We start from the raw sequence: 16,894 nt of genomic DNA on the forward strand, positions 1-16,894 counted from the left end.
AAGAATAAAAATATAGCACTAGGATAGGAAGGAAGGGAGGAGTAAAGAAGAGAAGGAAGGAAGGAAAAAGGACAGAAGGTTATGGTTTTTCCCATTAATTACCAATTTTATTTGTTTCAGATGACAAAAATGTCTTCTCAATTTCAGTTTTAATTATTCCGTTCGTTTTAGTCAACTATAATAACCTTGGCTGAAACTTTATTTTATTGACTTTTTGTTTGTCTAACTTAATTTTATTTAGTTTTTAAGAGTGTGTTTGCTAGTTCTTTTTAATTTATATGGGTTGAATGTTAATTTTCAACAGACGATACAATTTTCCAAAAATCCATTGAAATGTTGCTGAACAACCAACTGTTTTCTTTCAGCTTTTGCCGTCGCCGTTTTGCGGACTATCGTAAATGCCGGCAGGAGGAATAAAGGTGGACCATAATTTGCCAACAGCTGACGTAAACTGCTTGTGTGACAGAAAAAAAAAAAAAAAAAATCTATTTCAGAAGAGTTAAAAAGGCTAATAAATAGATTTATAAACACAAAAACAAAGAGTATTATATCTGGTTTTCTAAATGCACGTTAAAGTTCTAGTTGGTTAACCTTGATTGAAACTGCAGCGCTCACATAGCCAGAGCGCGTTAAAACAGCTGGTTCAAGTCAGAGCAGGACGCCAACCTTTAGCGTGTAAAACAGTGTGGGGAGTCAAAGCGATGTGTAATCTGAGTGGAGATATAACGGTGATAAAGTGTTGACGGAGGCTCTAATGCATGTACCAGCTGTCCGCTCCCAGAAGCTGCTTGTTGCAATATGTTCCCGCCAGGTGCAGCACCAACACCGCCTAATATCTCACTTAGTGATGCTGCGCAACCCGGGTTTTAATCTGCACAGTCAGCACTGAAGGTTAGACACAACCTGTATAAAAAAATATTTAAAAAAAAGGCTATAATTAACGCAGAAAAACAAATAAAATCGAGCCAGATGTGACAAAAACATCTCATGATGCAGCAGATGCTGTAATTAGGAGGCAGTGAGCGTGCAAATCGATTCAGGAACTCAAGCAAGGATGATTTATGTTATCGCACTATGGGTTGAGGGTTTATTTCAGCGGTAGTGACTGAACAGGAAGGAAGGAATTACTGAGGAATGAGACCAAACTAACAATTCACTGGGTTACACAACACATCAGCAAATTTACAGATCATAAAAACTCTGGCTGCGCTAAACCTCAAACTGGACAAAAACACCAGAAGAGTGGAAACAATAAAAGACTGGTGTGTTTAAAAAATATGAGGGAAGGAAAGAATGAAAGGATGGGACAAAAGAAAGAAGGATAGAAAGGGAAACGAAGCAAAGGAAGGATAGGAACAGAGAAAAGAAGGAAGGAAGGACCTAGCAAAGAGAGGAAGGATAGGAAAAGAGGAAGAAAAAATAGGAAGGGAGGAAGAGAAGACAGGGAGAAAAGATCTAGCAAAGGAAGGAAAGATGGGAAGAAAGGAGTAGCAGAAGATAGGAAAGAAGGGAGAATAGGAAGGAAAGAACCAACAAAGGAAGGACGAAATTAAAGTAAGGAATCAGGGATGGAAAAAGGAAGGATGGAACGGAGGAAAGAGCGATGAGAAGGGAAGAAGAATAGGAAAGAAGAAAGAGGACGAAGGAAGGATCTAGCAAAGAAAAGGAAGAATAGCAAGGAAGGAAGAAGAATAGAAAAGAAGGAATAATCTATCAAAGGAAGGAAGAAAAGAAAATAATTTGGAACAGGTGAAGCTAAAACTGCCACTTGAGGATTTCTGTTTAGAACATACTTACAGATAAAGGTTGTTTTGTATTTCAGATGCAAAATGTATATATTTTTTGTACAGTTTTGGTTTAAATATACCTCTGAATATGTTGTTTGTTCAACAAACTGCCTTTTTTTAAGTCTGTTTTCTCTAGTTAAAGATGAATCAATTACTAAATTAGATGATGATTATTTAAATTATCTGTTAATCACGATTAATCACTTCAGCCCTACACAAATCTCTGGTTAATTTCGTCGTCTCCGTGTGTGCAGATGGTTTCCTACCTTGAGCCAACATGCTGAACTCCAGAAACAGTGCGATGTGGTAGAGCTCCATGGCCTCCTCCGTGCGCGTGCTCGCCCCCCTGCACCCTGAAACGAGGGCCTGCACTTCGCCCAAACTGCACGACGACGGGCTGCCGCGCAGCACCAGCCCCAGGTCCACCACGTCTGTGTACATGCAGTGGAGGATGACCTGCACGTATTTCCGTGGGATGATGGACTCGTCCAAAACTATCCTGGTAGGCGTCTGCAGCGTGCGCTCCGTCATTTCCTCCCCCGTGCGAATGCGCCTCTGTAAAAGGTTCCTGAAGAACGGCGAGCGCGCAGAGAGGATGGCCTTGTGGGCCCTGAGGTCTTCCTCTGGGGTCAGCCCGCCACCGCCGCCGCCTCCTGAGCCCGTCGGCACCGCGGCAACCGCCCCTCTCTCGTTAGAGCCGTCAATCATCTCAGAGTCAGAGGAGAAGCTGAGCAGAGCGTCGTAGTAGCACATGTAGTCAAACAAGCCCTTCATGTCAGCTTCCAGGGAGTTGGGCGTACCGAACTCCTCGCTGAGCTGAACCAGAACGTCCACATTCTGCAGCCGGCTGTCCTCGGCTCCGCCCACCCCGAACTCCCCCGTGTACAGGTAATGAAGGAGAGCGGAGAACATGGGCACGTCGATGCCGGCCGTGTCGACGTCCATGAGGACCTCGGCGCCATAACCGGGAGAAGAGGACAGCAGGTTTTTGAAGAAGGGGCAGCGGGCGGCCAGGATGGCGCGGTGAGCCGGGAAGCAGGTTCCCTGGAAGATGAGATCCACGTCAGTGCAGTACTTGTGCTGATAGAGCGCGGCCAGGTCGCGCTGCAGGCTGGGGGCCTCGGCGCGGGCCAGGCTGGCCTGGAAGCTCAGCTCCTTGAGGGCGGCGGTTCCCTCGTACTCCTCCGCCAGGGCGTTGGTGTCGCGGACGTCCCAACCCGACAGGAGCTCCCGCATCTGCCGGGCGTGGTCCGCTGAGCGGCTGGACTTCCTCCTTTTGATGAACCTCCGTTTGAGCGTCGCCAGACCCAGGCTCTTCTTCTTCCTGTCCGCCGGTCGCTCATGGCCGTGCTCCAGGCTGTACAGCTTGGACTCCAAGCCATAACCCTGTTGGGAGTACGAAGACGTTCCTGGAACAAAACCACAGGAAGAAATAAGACAGGAGGAAACATTGTTTCGCTTTATTTTTAGCGTAACATTGTTAAACTGATTGCAGTTTCTGGCTGATTAACGATCTTTATAAAGCCTGATCTGCCGATAATGATCTTTTTGTTTGAAATGTTGTTCAATATAGTAAGAAAGTCACTGAGTTGGCAGGAGTGGGGTGACTATCGTTAACAGCAAACATGCAGACATGACCTGGTGGGTCAGTCAGTCAAACCTCTAACAACAAAGCAAAAGAGGACAGTGGTTGATTTTTAGAGCTTTGCTAAGGTAGATCAAATCTATTGATCTTATCTAGATCAGCTTCACGTGGAAGTATCGGCCAATCGACAAAAGTTTAAAATCCAGTTTGTTTATCTAGAAAGTCCAGTTCGTTAGGAGAGGTGTGAATGTGCTACTTTGATGGGGACCAAAAAAAGAAAACTCTAATATGCCTGCAAACCTCAGTTAAAGTGAACTCTGATGCAGTTAGAATGCTTATGTGAACGCTAAGCGGGCTGGAGACCGCTCCAAGAGCAGGAAGTGGACTTTAGCGCATGGCATTCTGGGTAAATGGAGAAGAAACAGTTTGTGATCTTTTAACAAAGACAAAAAACCCAATAAAATCTGACGTTACTCCATTTTTGTTTACATTTTACAAAAAAGGAAGTTGCACTCATGTTCTTTTTTATAGGTTTTTGTGACATTTCTTGTCGTGGTTCTTGGTGCAGCGCCCCTCACAGGTGAGATTTTTTTAAAGGGTTTGCTTTGACAGTGAAATGAGAAAGGGAACCGCATCAGCTGAAAATGTAAGCAATGTTGCAACTTTGGTGGCCAACTGAACCAAATCTACCAGATGTGAAAACACCCTTAGTACTAATCTGCTAAAAGGGTCCAAAGAGATGTGGAAACTAGCTTTTTGGCCTGAGCCTCTGGGTATGATTTATTAACGTTCTCCTGGAGCCTGTGTGGGTTCTCTCCAGACATTTGGTCTTCCTCCCACTGTCCAGCAGCTCTCCATTAGGCTCTAAATTACCCATGAGTGTGTGTGAATAATCTCTGTGTTGGGTCCACAAGCCTGAACAGAACCAAAACAGGAAAACAGGAAATAATATTAGCTACCATAACTATGCAGATGACGCACAGCTCTACATTATGATGTCACCAGGAGACTCAGAACCCATCCAATCACTGAACAGATGCTTAGAACAGATAAATGTGTGGATGTGCCAAAACTTCCTCCAGCTGAACAAAAACAAAACTGAAGTTATTATTTTTGGACCTAAAGAGGAACGATCTAGAGTCAGTGTACAGCTTCAGTTATTACAACTAAAAATCAGCAATCAGGCCCAAAACCTGGGAGTAGTGAGCCACATAAAGACAGTCACAAAGACGGCCTTCTATAACCTGAAGAACATTTCCAGGATTAAAGGACTAATGTCTCAGCCAGATCTAGAGAAACTCATCCATGCGTTTATCTTCAGTCGTATTAATTATTGTAACGGCGTCTTCACAGGTCTGTCCAACAAATCAATCAAACAGCTGCAGCTGATCCAGAATGCTGCTGCTCGCGTTCTCACTAAAACCAGGAAGATAGAGCACATAACACCAGTTTTAAAGTCTCTCCACTGGCTCCCTGTAGCTCAAAGAATAGAGTTTAAAATACTGTTGTTAGTTTATAAATCACTGAATGGTTTAGCACCACAATACATTAAAGATCTGCTGCTGTTGTATCAACCTTCCAGAACTCTCAGGTCTTCTGGTTCTGGTTCTGCTCTGCATCCCCAGAACCAGAACCAAACGAGGAGAAGCAGCATTTAGCATCTATGTACCAAAAATCTGGAACAAACTTCCAGAAAACTGTAAAACAGCTGAAACACTGACTTCCTTTAAATCTCAACTAAAAACCCACTTGTTTAGAGTTGTATTTGAAACGTAATCAATTGCAAATTTATTGACGGAATGTGACTTGATATTGTGTTTTTATTGTTGATTCTATGTTGCATTGTATTTCTGTGTTTGATTTGATGTGAAGCACTTTGAAATGCCTTGCTGCTGAAATGTGCTATACAAATAAAATTTGATTGATTGATTGAAAACACCACTCATGGCATCCAGTTGTAGGTGATTCAATAACAAAAAAGATTTGATTGATTTTCTGTAGTCATACCAGAGGTACTGCTGCAGGCGGACACACAGAAACACAACCTGCCTCTGGCATCCCTTGCAGGTCGGGCACACGCTGCCTGATCAGGCACCTGGATCACGTTCAGCGGCAACACAAGAAATCCAGGATTCCTGTTTCTTTTGATTTCAGAGCACAAATTGGTTCCTCACAGAGTAACAGCCAATCAAGACGCTGTGCTCCTTCCTGAACTTTTAGGGCTGCAAGTAAAGATTATTAGTCTATCAAATATTCTGACTATTGATCAAATAATCGGATTTAAAAATTGGCAAATTTTGCAGATTTTTTATTTAACCACTTAAGCTTACTTTATACATTAAAAATAAAAATAATAAATAAATTCCTTTTTGAATAAGAAAATAAACATTTTATTGCCATAAATGCAATAACGTAGAACTCCTCTGGTGTACACTTGATCATTTGTAGCGAATGATGCTACAAATCAATTAAAAACATACAAAAAACTTATCAGTACTCTGGGGGGTGATCTGTTGATTATTTCTGGATCAAGTCATTAATAAATAGATGACAAAAAGGAGCCTAATTAAAAGGATTTGAACAGGTGAAGGTAAAACTAAGCCACCTGATGAGTTCTGGGTCGTTTTTTCATATTTAATGCAAAATAAACATATTTTTAATGCAATTGTGGCTTAATTGAGGGGGTTCCGTCAGCAAACGACACATTTTAGAATCTCCACTTAATGCTTATCCAATTACTAATTTAGTTGACAATTCCGTTTGATAATCGATTAATCATGATTCAGCCGATTAATCGGTTCAGCCCTATAAACTTTAAGCCATTCTCACAGATTTAGACCAATCTGTTCCACTAAATGGCAGTTATGCTGGGCTTGAGACAGCGTGGGTACGTAAGCGGAGGCTCTGCCAAGGAGATCCTCTCTGCCTGACCTCCTGTCAGTATCCATCAATGTGACCCACATAGTAATCACTGGAACTCTGAATCATCTGTGGCCGGGCCAGATCAACTGAGCGGCTCCAGGACACCACAGGCAACGAAGATCATTTGGCTCTTCTAACAAATACATTCACTCTGAAGTTTCCCCTCCGCTCAAAAGAAACTGGGGCTCGACTCATTTAGAAACCGAAACTTTAACCTCTCAGACGAAGCTCATGATAACTCCACAGGAAGATCAAAGAAGTCTCTTTCTCTTCCTTCAACAAGACAGTCAGGGCTCAATTCAACTCTGAAACCAGCTATCACAGCAAAATAACAGCCTGTTCTGTCAGAGAAACCGTTTAAAACCAGAGTCACATTTCAAAGGGCAGCTTGCACACGGCTACCTCTCATTTAAAGTTTAGGGCTAAAACGATTAATCAGATTAATTGTGAGGAATCAATTATTGAAATAATCATCAACTAATTTAGTAATCAATTAATCGTTAACTGGAGTAAACAAATGTTTTAAAAAGGCAATTTGATGAAAACAACAACAACATTCAGGGCAACAACTAAGCCAAAACTATGCAAAATGCATATTTTGCATTTAAGATAGTCTAGATAGAAATGTGTATTTTTAAGATGCCTAAAACTAAGCTAAAGCATCGTTTTAGTTTCACCCCGTCCAAATAAATTAAAGGAATGCTGTCATTGCATTTTAAGCAATAACATATTTACTTTCTAATTAAAAAAGGTCCTGAATTATTTATTTATATCTCGAAATGTGTGAAACAACAAATCTGTAGAAAGTGCCACTTTTTTATCCAATTAATCGATTAGTCACAATAAGTTAGAGAATAATTGATTACTAAAATAATCGTTACCTGCAGCACTAACAAAGCATAAAGTCCAAAAACATACTGTAACCACGAAGAATCTAAAATAGAGCTGATACGATTAATTGGGTTAATAATGATTAATCAATTATTTAAATAATAGACACTACTTTAGCAATCGATTAATCGCTAACTGGAGACTCAGAAAAAAAACATTTGCTGAAAACAAAACAGAGCACAAATTAAACCAAAATTGTACAAAAATATTTTTCACCCATACAAATTAACTAAAGGAACGTTGTTGGATTTTAGGCAATAAAATATTTATTTTAGTTAAGAAAAGGAACTGAATTATTTGTTTATGATTGCATCTTTTAATGTATTTGTAAAATTGCATAAAAAGGTTTAAGTGGTTAAATGAAAAATCTGTAAAATGTGCTAATTTCTTTTATCAGTTTAATCGATTAATCATCAAAACAAATGATTACTAAAAGAATCTGCAGCCCTAATAAAGTAAAATCTCACACAAACATATTGTGAGTCCACAAAGTGTAAAATAATAAAAATACCTCTTGTGATGTCATTCTGGTCAATGAGATTTGAAATTGCATTTCTTTGCTCGCCTCCCTTTGATTACGCTTCAAAACAAGGCCAAGCAGCAGAGAAAAGCACATGGAAGCGCCTGCTAATGCTCCAGCCTCGGCTCTGAGTCAACAGCCAGGTTCAAGAGCTCTTATGCACAAAATTATTCACCTCCTGCACCATCAGTTGCCATGGAAGCAGGTTAATCTAATCTAAAGTGTGAGTAAGTGCATGGCAGAGCCCTATTAGTATGCATTTGTAGGAAGGATAGATATACATATTGGTTCATTACACAGAAAAAAAAAGAAGTAAAAATCAGGTTTTTAACCTACATGAGAAGCGACAGGGACAGTTTAACACAGCATGGAGGAACTTAAATGAACTTACCTATAAAGGTCTGCTGCGTCTGCGTGTTTGCCCCGATGCGCGGGGAGCAGGAGTGTGGATAACTGGATCCATTGGCCCCCATCCTTACGTCTCTTCACTTGTTGTTTGGGGGGCCCCCCTGGTGCTGAGTCATCCTGCTCGGTCCTCAGCTGTGGGGGTCGGGCATGGACGTCCTGAAGCCTCCTCCGAGCCCCAGGCCCCGGCCGCTGAACCCCGAAAAATGGAGGAAAGAGGACAGACAGAAAGTTAAAGTCAAACTGCGTCTAGCATCTCAAGTCAATCAAATTTTTGGTTTAATTTTTAGTTTAATTTTTGGCGTATCTGGATTTGTTTTCCACCAATGCACTCCTTCCACAGTTCAGAGTGAATCACGTTGTTTCACATCAGGTCAACTCCACAATAAAATATTATAATTATTATAATACTATCTATCCATCCATCCATCCATTTCCTGAACACCCTTCATCCCTAATGGGGTCAGGAGGGTTGCTGGTTCCTCTCCAGCTGCGTCCCGGGCGAGAGGCGGGTTCACCCTGGACAGGTCGCCAGTCTGTCGCAGTTTGTAATACTAAAAAAACTTAACTTAAACTACTTTTCAGATTTTAGGGAAAAAACTAAATTCTGAAAAGTATTTTTAACTCATTTTTTCAGTTTAAATTTTTTTCGTATTAAAATATTTTCAGCTTCAATTTTTTAGTTTAAAACATTTTCGTGTTTTGTTTTGTTTAAAAATATATTTTCAGTTTCACATTTTTATTTTCAGTAAAACACAAAATTTCAATTTCAAACTTTGTTTTTAGCTTCAAAATAATTTTTCCACATTTTTTTTTATTTGAACAAAGTTTTTCTTATCAGTCATTTGTGATTTCTTTTCAGAAAAGAAAGTGAGAGAAAGGAAAAAAAAAATCTGATTTTATGTGAAACAAATGATATATTTTATTTTTAAGCCATGTCGCCCAGACTCAGAGAGATAATGAACGCCCGGCGGCGCCAGCGTTGACGAGGCTGAACAGAGAAACACCTAATTACATCCATCACCTCCTTCCAGCCACATTGATTTTACTGCAGAGATCAATCATGGCCGTCCTGGCCGTTTCAATGGCCTGTGCGGATTAAAAAAAGACGTTCTGAGGTTTTTACTTCAGGGAGTTTTCCTTCTAAGATCTTCGTGTTCAGGCTTTTATCTGCAATCTTCAACAGAGACTTCCTCTTCCTCCCCTCAGGAAACTGATTGCCAGTCAACAACAAATCTAATGCAGATGTAGCTTGGCTTCAACTTCAAAACAAACAGATACACAAACACAGGACATTACAGTCCGATGCCCATTACATGGTAATGGTGGAGCATGAATTTAGAGAATCAGAATTAATATTTTAGGTAATTTGAAAATGTTTTTAGTGCAACGAGGCAACAGGACAGGTATTGGAGTTCTGTTGCCTACGGAGAAGTGGAGACAGATCTAAATATGGCCTTTAGCTCTGGCTGCAGGTAGGTGGAGAAAATGATGTCAACCTGATCGTTAACATGTCATGATCGCCATAAAATGCAAAGAATCAACTGGGACCAGACTAGACTTTTTATTTTATTTTATTAACAAATGAACAGAGGCTTTATTGATGACGTCATTATTTATAGTCTTAAATAAAAGCAGATTTTATTGTAGGAAGTTATTGGCATTCATTTACAGTTCCAGTAAAAGTTTCCATCCACTCATCATCTGCATGATGAGGTGAGTTTTTTGTTTGTATGATTATTTGAACTCCTCATTTTGAGAGCGCAACAAGCAACTGATAAGTTCACAAACTGAAAAATGTACAAAATTATATACATATATCTACACGCACTAATATTTGGTTAAACTTCCCTCAGTAAGTAGCAGAGAAACGGAAACAATGACGGGTGTTTAGAATCCTGTTGGAAATGCCAGAAGTGTCCAATGTTGAGAGGACAAACATTTCTGACCAGAACAAATTAACCTACTAATGGACCAAAGAATGAATGAAACAATGAACAAAACAAACCAATGAAAGAATGAATGAATGAACCAACAAATGAACAAACCAACGTACTGGTGAACCAATAAACCAAAAAAAATTAACCAATGAATGAACAAATGCACCAATTAACAAATTATAACAAACCGCTAACAAAACTCACCCAACTTTTATCAACTGATCCACTCTCTTTCTATATTTAGCAAAATTTCAGACAAAAAATGTTTTGAAAATAGCAAAAACAAAATTTCCAATCATACAGTCAGTTTTATTTAACATCAACAGTTGAAATTTATCATAATAAATAAAAATTCTCACCATGATAAGAAATCTTTCACAATAAATCATAAGTGATACCATAGAAATGCCCACCTTTACAACACTTTGGAGCCAAACAAAAGAACCCAAATTCAACTCCAGCAGCAGAATTATAACAGCCTCATCCAGGAGTTTATTACTGAGACCTGAATCTCCAGTAAAGGTGCAACTTTAAGAACGCTTTCTGCACATTCAGGCCTCAATAAGGAGCTGTTGGTGGCGTTTTGCTCCCAACAGAGCTGGTTTAGTGTTGCAGACACAGTTTGAGCTGGACTATGCGTCCCTAATGAGAGGTGACATGAGGCACTCCCTGCCCCCTCCCACTTCAAGCTGCTCACCTTGCATCAGCATTTCCCTTTTCTTCCTGTTTTAAAACGTATTGAAAGGCTTACAGAACCAAAACCCAGACTACAACTGGATCTACCTGAAAATGCATGACATAGGGAGAGGATTCATTATTCAAATGACTTGCTGGGGCCCATCAATCATTAATGAGGATTTTCTCATCATGGTGAGAGAAAATGGAAGCTGGATGTATCTTTATAACCTGAGAAATCAATTAGCTAAAAAAAAAAGAAAGAAGCTCATCTTCAGCGTTCATTCATGAGCATCTCATTCAGTTTAACATTGTTGGAGTGTAAATTAACAGTTTAGCTGTATCAAAACCTGTAACATGACCTGTGGGCATTGTGTGCTTCGCAAAGCCAGCTGGACAGAAATAGTGAGTAATTATAGACTCGGTTTGACTCGGGAGATATTTGATACAATCAGATGTGCTCCAAAACGAGGTCATAAAACAGAGCAGAGCAGGGAAACCAGAACTTTCTAACAAAGAGTGACCTCCAAAGCTGTGACGTGTCGATGCACACATCATCACACTGCAGGAGAGGGCTGCAGGTGGATGGGAAAACAGTTCACACCGTTCCCTGAGGAAGCAGGATGACTGCAGGGACGGCAGCGACAGGCTGACCCAATCAACTAAATCAGTTTCTCATTAGGCTGATTAATGGCCCGACTAAAGGAGGCACGAAAAACTAAAAGAATCAGAAAAGATTGTAAACAAAAGGCTGAAACGATTAATTATATTAATCGCGATTAATCATATTAATTGATTAAATAGTTGATTAATCACGATTAATCAACTATTAAAATAATCTAACTTGTTTTCAAATCAAATTACTTTGATTTTTAATCTGTTAAAAATCAGATTAATCATGATCAATCATTAATTGTGATTAATAAAATTAATAGTGATTAATCGCTTATTGAAATAAACAAATTTTTTAATCAAATTAGCTTGATTTTTAATCAAATTAATTATTATTAATAACAATTAATTGGATTCTTTGCAATTAATCGGATTCATCACAACTAATCAGAGTAATTATAATCAGTCATTGAAACAATCAACTATTTTTTTTACCATCATTTATTTATAACGTCTCATTGAGGTCCAAGAACTCATTTGCAAGACTGAACCGTTTTAATAAAACTAATATAGTAATCGATTAATCATTAACTGGAGGATACACACTGAAATAAAAAGGTAATTTGCTGGGGGAAAAAAAACAACATATTCAGAGCAGTAATTATGCCAAAACTGTACAATTATCTTGATACATTTTGCATCAAGATAAAATAACACCTTCGTCTGCAAATATGTTTTATCAAAAACTCCTCAAATGGCATATTTTTAGTTTCACCTGTGTCAAATTCACTACAGAAATGCCATTTTATTGCATGTTAGGGAATAAAATGTTAATTTTCTTATTTAAATAGGAAGCAGACTATTTATTTGAATTTTTTTATGTATTTTCAATATTCTATAAAAAACACTTATGTGGTTTGAATGTGCCCATTTTTTAAAATCTGATTAATTAATTACTTGTCAGAATATTGATGACTATAAAAATCGTTAGTTGCAGACCTAGAATAGGGACAATGAAATGGTAAAATCTATTTATGTTTTCGATGACTCACGGAGAACAATTAACAATACAAACTGCTCCTCTGCACAGTTCCCCTTTCAAAGTCAGCAGTCAGCTGGTCGCGTTTAGCTCTGGAGGCCATGGAACAAAACCAAAAACATTGTTCTTCCAATAATTTGTTTTTAGGATCTTTTGGAATAAAAATGACTGGATTCGGGGAATGAGTCTCAGGAAACAATAACATTGTTTTGTTCTCCATTCAACCAGTCAGAGAAAGGAGCATCCAAACCAAAATCCAGCCGTTTCAGATACTCAGAGTTTACTTCCTTTAACTTCATGCCAAGTTTTGGTTTTTGAGGATAAAACTTCAACAATTACAGTCATCTAAAGACCAATGCAACATAATTTAACCTGTTCAACTAAGAACACTTCACAGAGGATCTGAAGCAATGGCCGGGAGTGGATCCACAATTTCAGAGAGATTACTGCAGGATTATCACAGCCTGCATATGGCTCCTCACAATCTCAAGATAACTGCTCCTCAGAGAAGTCACTTTAAAGGTCTATGCAAATATGCTTCTATTTAATTAACATATGACAGACAAGAGAGCTCTGCAGATAAGTGAGGGAAGCAACAAAGGTCAGAGAAGAGTCCAAACGTTTTATTTCAGAGCAGCATTGATGGAAATTGTCATGTTTGAAAATAATAATAAATAATAAAGAGACTCGATCAGTCCTCAATCCTCATCCAGAGCTGTAGGGTTCAAACTAGTATTCTAGTAAGTTTATGTTCAATTATATATAGCTGTTTTTATCTCTTCAGTGATGTACTAAATAGTGTCTTGTAGCTATATATATAGTTATATTTAAGGTAATTTTATTGGTCTGAAAGAAATCTCTCCCGATACTTGCAAACCGAGGGGCCAAACAAAATTCTCCAGAGGGTCACAAATGGCCCCTGTGCCACACTTTGGACATCCCTCCATTAATTATTGCTCTGGATGTGCTGTTCTTTCGACCTTTTTTGAGTTTGTATACTCCAGTTAATTAATAAATTAGTTGAAAATTATTTCGATAATTGATTAATTACGATTAATCGTTTCGGTTCGAGTACTCCCCAGTCCTTCCCAAGCATTTTTAGTTTTGTTGCGTCTTCCTCAGACCCTCTCAGTCCTTCTCAAATGTCGTCAAACGACCCCTGACCTCTTTAGTCCTGCACAGTCTTCGTCAGTTTACCTCTCCAAGTCCCTTTTTGTCCCCATCAGAAAGGGTCAGTAGTCCCTCTCAGGACCCTCTAGTCTCCCTCTTCCGTCCTCCTCATCACTCTTTAGTCCCACCCGGTCCAGTTCGTCCGGTCTCAGTCCTCCTGACACTTCCTCGGTTCTGTTCAGTCCTCCTCGGACCTCCTAAGTCCCTCTTCAGTGTAATTAGCAGCAGCTCCTCAGCAGCTAGCTTAGCTATCTGAGGCTTTAACTCTTCGGTGTTTTCCTGGAAGCGGAGGAACATCTGTTGAACAGAAACCGTTCGGATCGTATTTACCTGGAACTTCAGAGCTTCCTATCCATAGTTTGCACCCAGATCACAGCGCAGTTCAGTCCGGTCCAAGTTGTCTGATCAGCAGAGGAAGGGAGGAAAAAAAAAGCTGTCAGCTCCTTCTTTCTCCAACTCTGCTCATTACGCTCCGATCGACGTCAGCCACCAAATTAAACCGTGAAAATGCGAAACCTTATCAACTTCCGTCGACTTCCCCTCATTTCTCACAATCTACCTCCACCTAAAACTGAACTAAAGCTTTATTTAATCTCGGTTCGGCTCGGTGTTTCCCCCACAACGCCTTGTTGGGTGGTTTTTACGGCCTATCCCGAAGCCAACGAGTCCAAGCTGACTGAAATTAAATCAAGCTTCCGGTTCAGCGTTTCAAAATAAAACATGCTAACCGTGAATAGTCGGCAACTGTCTATGAACGCTAACCAAATATTTGACATCTACAATTAACCTTAATAAATTTCTAGTTTTGAAACAGATAATACATTTTAAATGTTAACGCATTAACATTTGGATGTGCTTATTCTTAACTCCGGAAGTGATATGAAAGTTCCGCTACCTTCACAGCTTCTTTCGCTCTACTTGCAAAAAGGAGCATAAAAACTCATAGCAGATTGGGAAATTTCTCATTTGCGAGCGCCCTCTAGCGATTCTTTACATAAATTAACAATGGAGAAAAAGTACAAGACTAATTTATTAATTTAATTTACTAATTCATTCGTAAATAAAACTTACCAAAGTGCTCAGAGATGTAGCATATGTCTTAATATAGATTTTTACAAGTCTGTCTACTTTAGCATTTAGGAAATTAAAGTGTTATAAGGCAATTGTTGCTCGCATGTATTGCGTATAAAATATATAGTGATTTTATATTATTAAAAATCAAAATGAACACTTTCTACCCCACATATTGGTATGATAATAGCGATTTCATGTGTTGAAAACATTGTTTAAGTGATTTGTCTGCCACTGCAGATAATTTTTTAGCATCCTGGTGAGGGCGCCAGAATACACCTAATGCACTGAGGTTCAATTTCAGTTCAATCAGTAGAGAAATCAAGATGGAGGTTTGTGTGACTAACTTGTGTAAAGCGACCCTGGGTTAGTACTGGAAGTGGTTATGTAGTGTTACTGTTGAAACAACAGAAAAGGACAAAACAATTATTTTTTTCAGGTATCTTTGGTAAACAGAAATTTAAATATAGATTGAATTAGTTTGTAACTTGCAGCAGCATATGCAGAGATGCATTATTTTCTTGAATGAGAAGAATCTGATTTGGGAACAAATTGATTTTTCTTATGATGAAGTGACACGTCATGCAAATATCACGTTTTATTGCTTTGTCTGATTAGCACTAATTGTAAGGACAGTCAACAATTAAACCATCCTTTTATTCTGTGTTACACTTAGGGTTTTATTTAAAGCCATATTAGAAATCTAACATATTTTGTGCTTTTCCTGCAGCCACCCAAACTAGACCACTGGTGCTGCCTTAATGAAGCTTTTTCCTGTTATTTTAAGTGTTTTTGGTTCATGGAAGTGACTCCTCCTCAGATGAATGATGGGAACTTGTTAAAGTTGATCCTATCTACTTGTGCCTCAGGGGACGTGGAGAGGGATTCGTGCAGAAACATTTCCTTTAAGTTAAAGACAGACTGAGAGGCGAAGCAGGAAGGATGTCTTCGATCTTCAGGAGAGCTGCACTGACCAGGATGCTATTCATGAAAACTGTTCAGCAAAACCAAAGGGAAACCATCTACAGCAAACCGCCGAAGGAAAAGATCAGCCCAGTGGTAGGACTGACTTTTTGTTTTCCAGTTTGAGCAAATCTGTTTATAATAATGTTCTAGAAATGTATGACGGCAACTTAGGGCCATTCTAGACAGAAGAATAGTAAAAGGAGGAGTAAATTTCAACCAAAAAAACTCTGAAATTCAGAGATTAATCTCAGAAATTTTCTAGGAAGAATGTTGGAAATTTCTGAGCTACAAAAGTTTAAATTTGCTATAAAAAATGTGAAATTTTGAGGTTAATTTCAGAAATGTTCCAGAAAAAACAATAAATAAATAAATTAATTAATTAATTAAAGTTGAAAAATTGTGAGTGGAAAAAAAACTCAGAAATTTTGAGACTAATCAGAAAATTTCTGGAAAAACTTGGAATTTTGTGAATGTCAAATGTTGAAAATTTGTGACAAAAGAAAATCTGAATTTTTTAGATTAACCTCAGAATTTTTATAGAAAAAAAAAACTATAAAATTTGTAAGCTCCAAAAGTAAAAATGGGGTAGAAAAAGAAACAAAAAAAAAAACAAAGATTAAGTTCAGATTTTTTTTAAATAGAAAAAATAAGGACGTATCTGAGCTCTAAAAGTTGAAATTTTGGAGCTAAAAAAATTCTCTTTTTGAGAAAATACTTGGAATTTTCTGAGTGTCAAAAAATAAAAATTTGTGAGAATTTTTTATTTTTATTTTTTTATCTCAGAATTGTTCTGAAATTTTAAGTTTGAAAAGTTGAAATTTGTTTCTACCTATGACACACAGAAATATCCACGCTTTTTCTAGAAAGTTTCTGAGATTAGTCTGAAAATGTCTCAGTTTTTTGGCAGTAATGTACTCCCTTTTATCTATACCTAAATGAACCCTAACCCACTGTGGTAGAAATGTGATCTGTAATATGGTAGTTTTCATGTAAATTAACCACGTTTTAGTTTCCATTGGACCTTCAAACCCGTTTCAGGACAGCAGAACCTCTTTCCGAGTTACTTTATTGGCTGTAATGCGATGAACTCAAGCGGACACTGCGCTCTCCTCTGCAGAGTGGGGGAGATGTTTTATTCATTCTGCAGGCTTTGGCCTCTGAAAAGGGATCCAATGATACGACTGCAACACAGCAGCAAACATTTATGCCACTATAAACCTGCTGATCTGTCCTCTGGGACCGGCTTTTATAACCGGTTAGGAATACCAGAGCAGAGAGGGAAATTTCATGGAAGGACAACATATAACTGTG

The 16,894-nt window shown here is 38.7% G+C and overlaps 1 protein-coding gene across 1 annotated transcript in view; it reads right to left on the bottom strand.

The window, feature by feature from the left end:
- The window catches only part of btbd7 (BTB (POZ) domain containing 7), a 31,278-nt gene extending 17,050 nt beyond the window's left edge, over positions 1-14,228 (bottom strand). Inside the window, exons 1-3 of the mRNA XM_044143400.1 lie at positions 13,877-14,228; positions 8,097-8,302; positions 2,054-3,196 (exon numbers count right to left, since the gene is read on the bottom strand). Coding sequence (XP_043999335.1) covers positions 2,054-3,196; positions 8,097-8,178 — 1,225 coding nt within the window. The 5' untranslated portion in view covers positions 8,179-8,302; positions 13,877-14,228. The remainder of the gene's footprint in view (positions 1-2,053; positions 3,197-8,096; positions 8,303-13,876) is intronic.
- Between the last annotated feature and the right edge of the window lie 2,666 nt (positions 14,229-16,894).

Source organism: Gambusia affinis, linkage group LG16 (genome assembly GCF_019740435.1).
Source record: "Gambusia affinis linkage group LG16, SWU_Gaff_1.0, whole genome shotgun sequence".
Classification (NCBI taxonomy): domain Eukaryota; kingdom Metazoa; phylum Chordata; class Actinopteri; order Cyprinodontiformes; family Poeciliidae; genus Gambusia; species Gambusia affinis.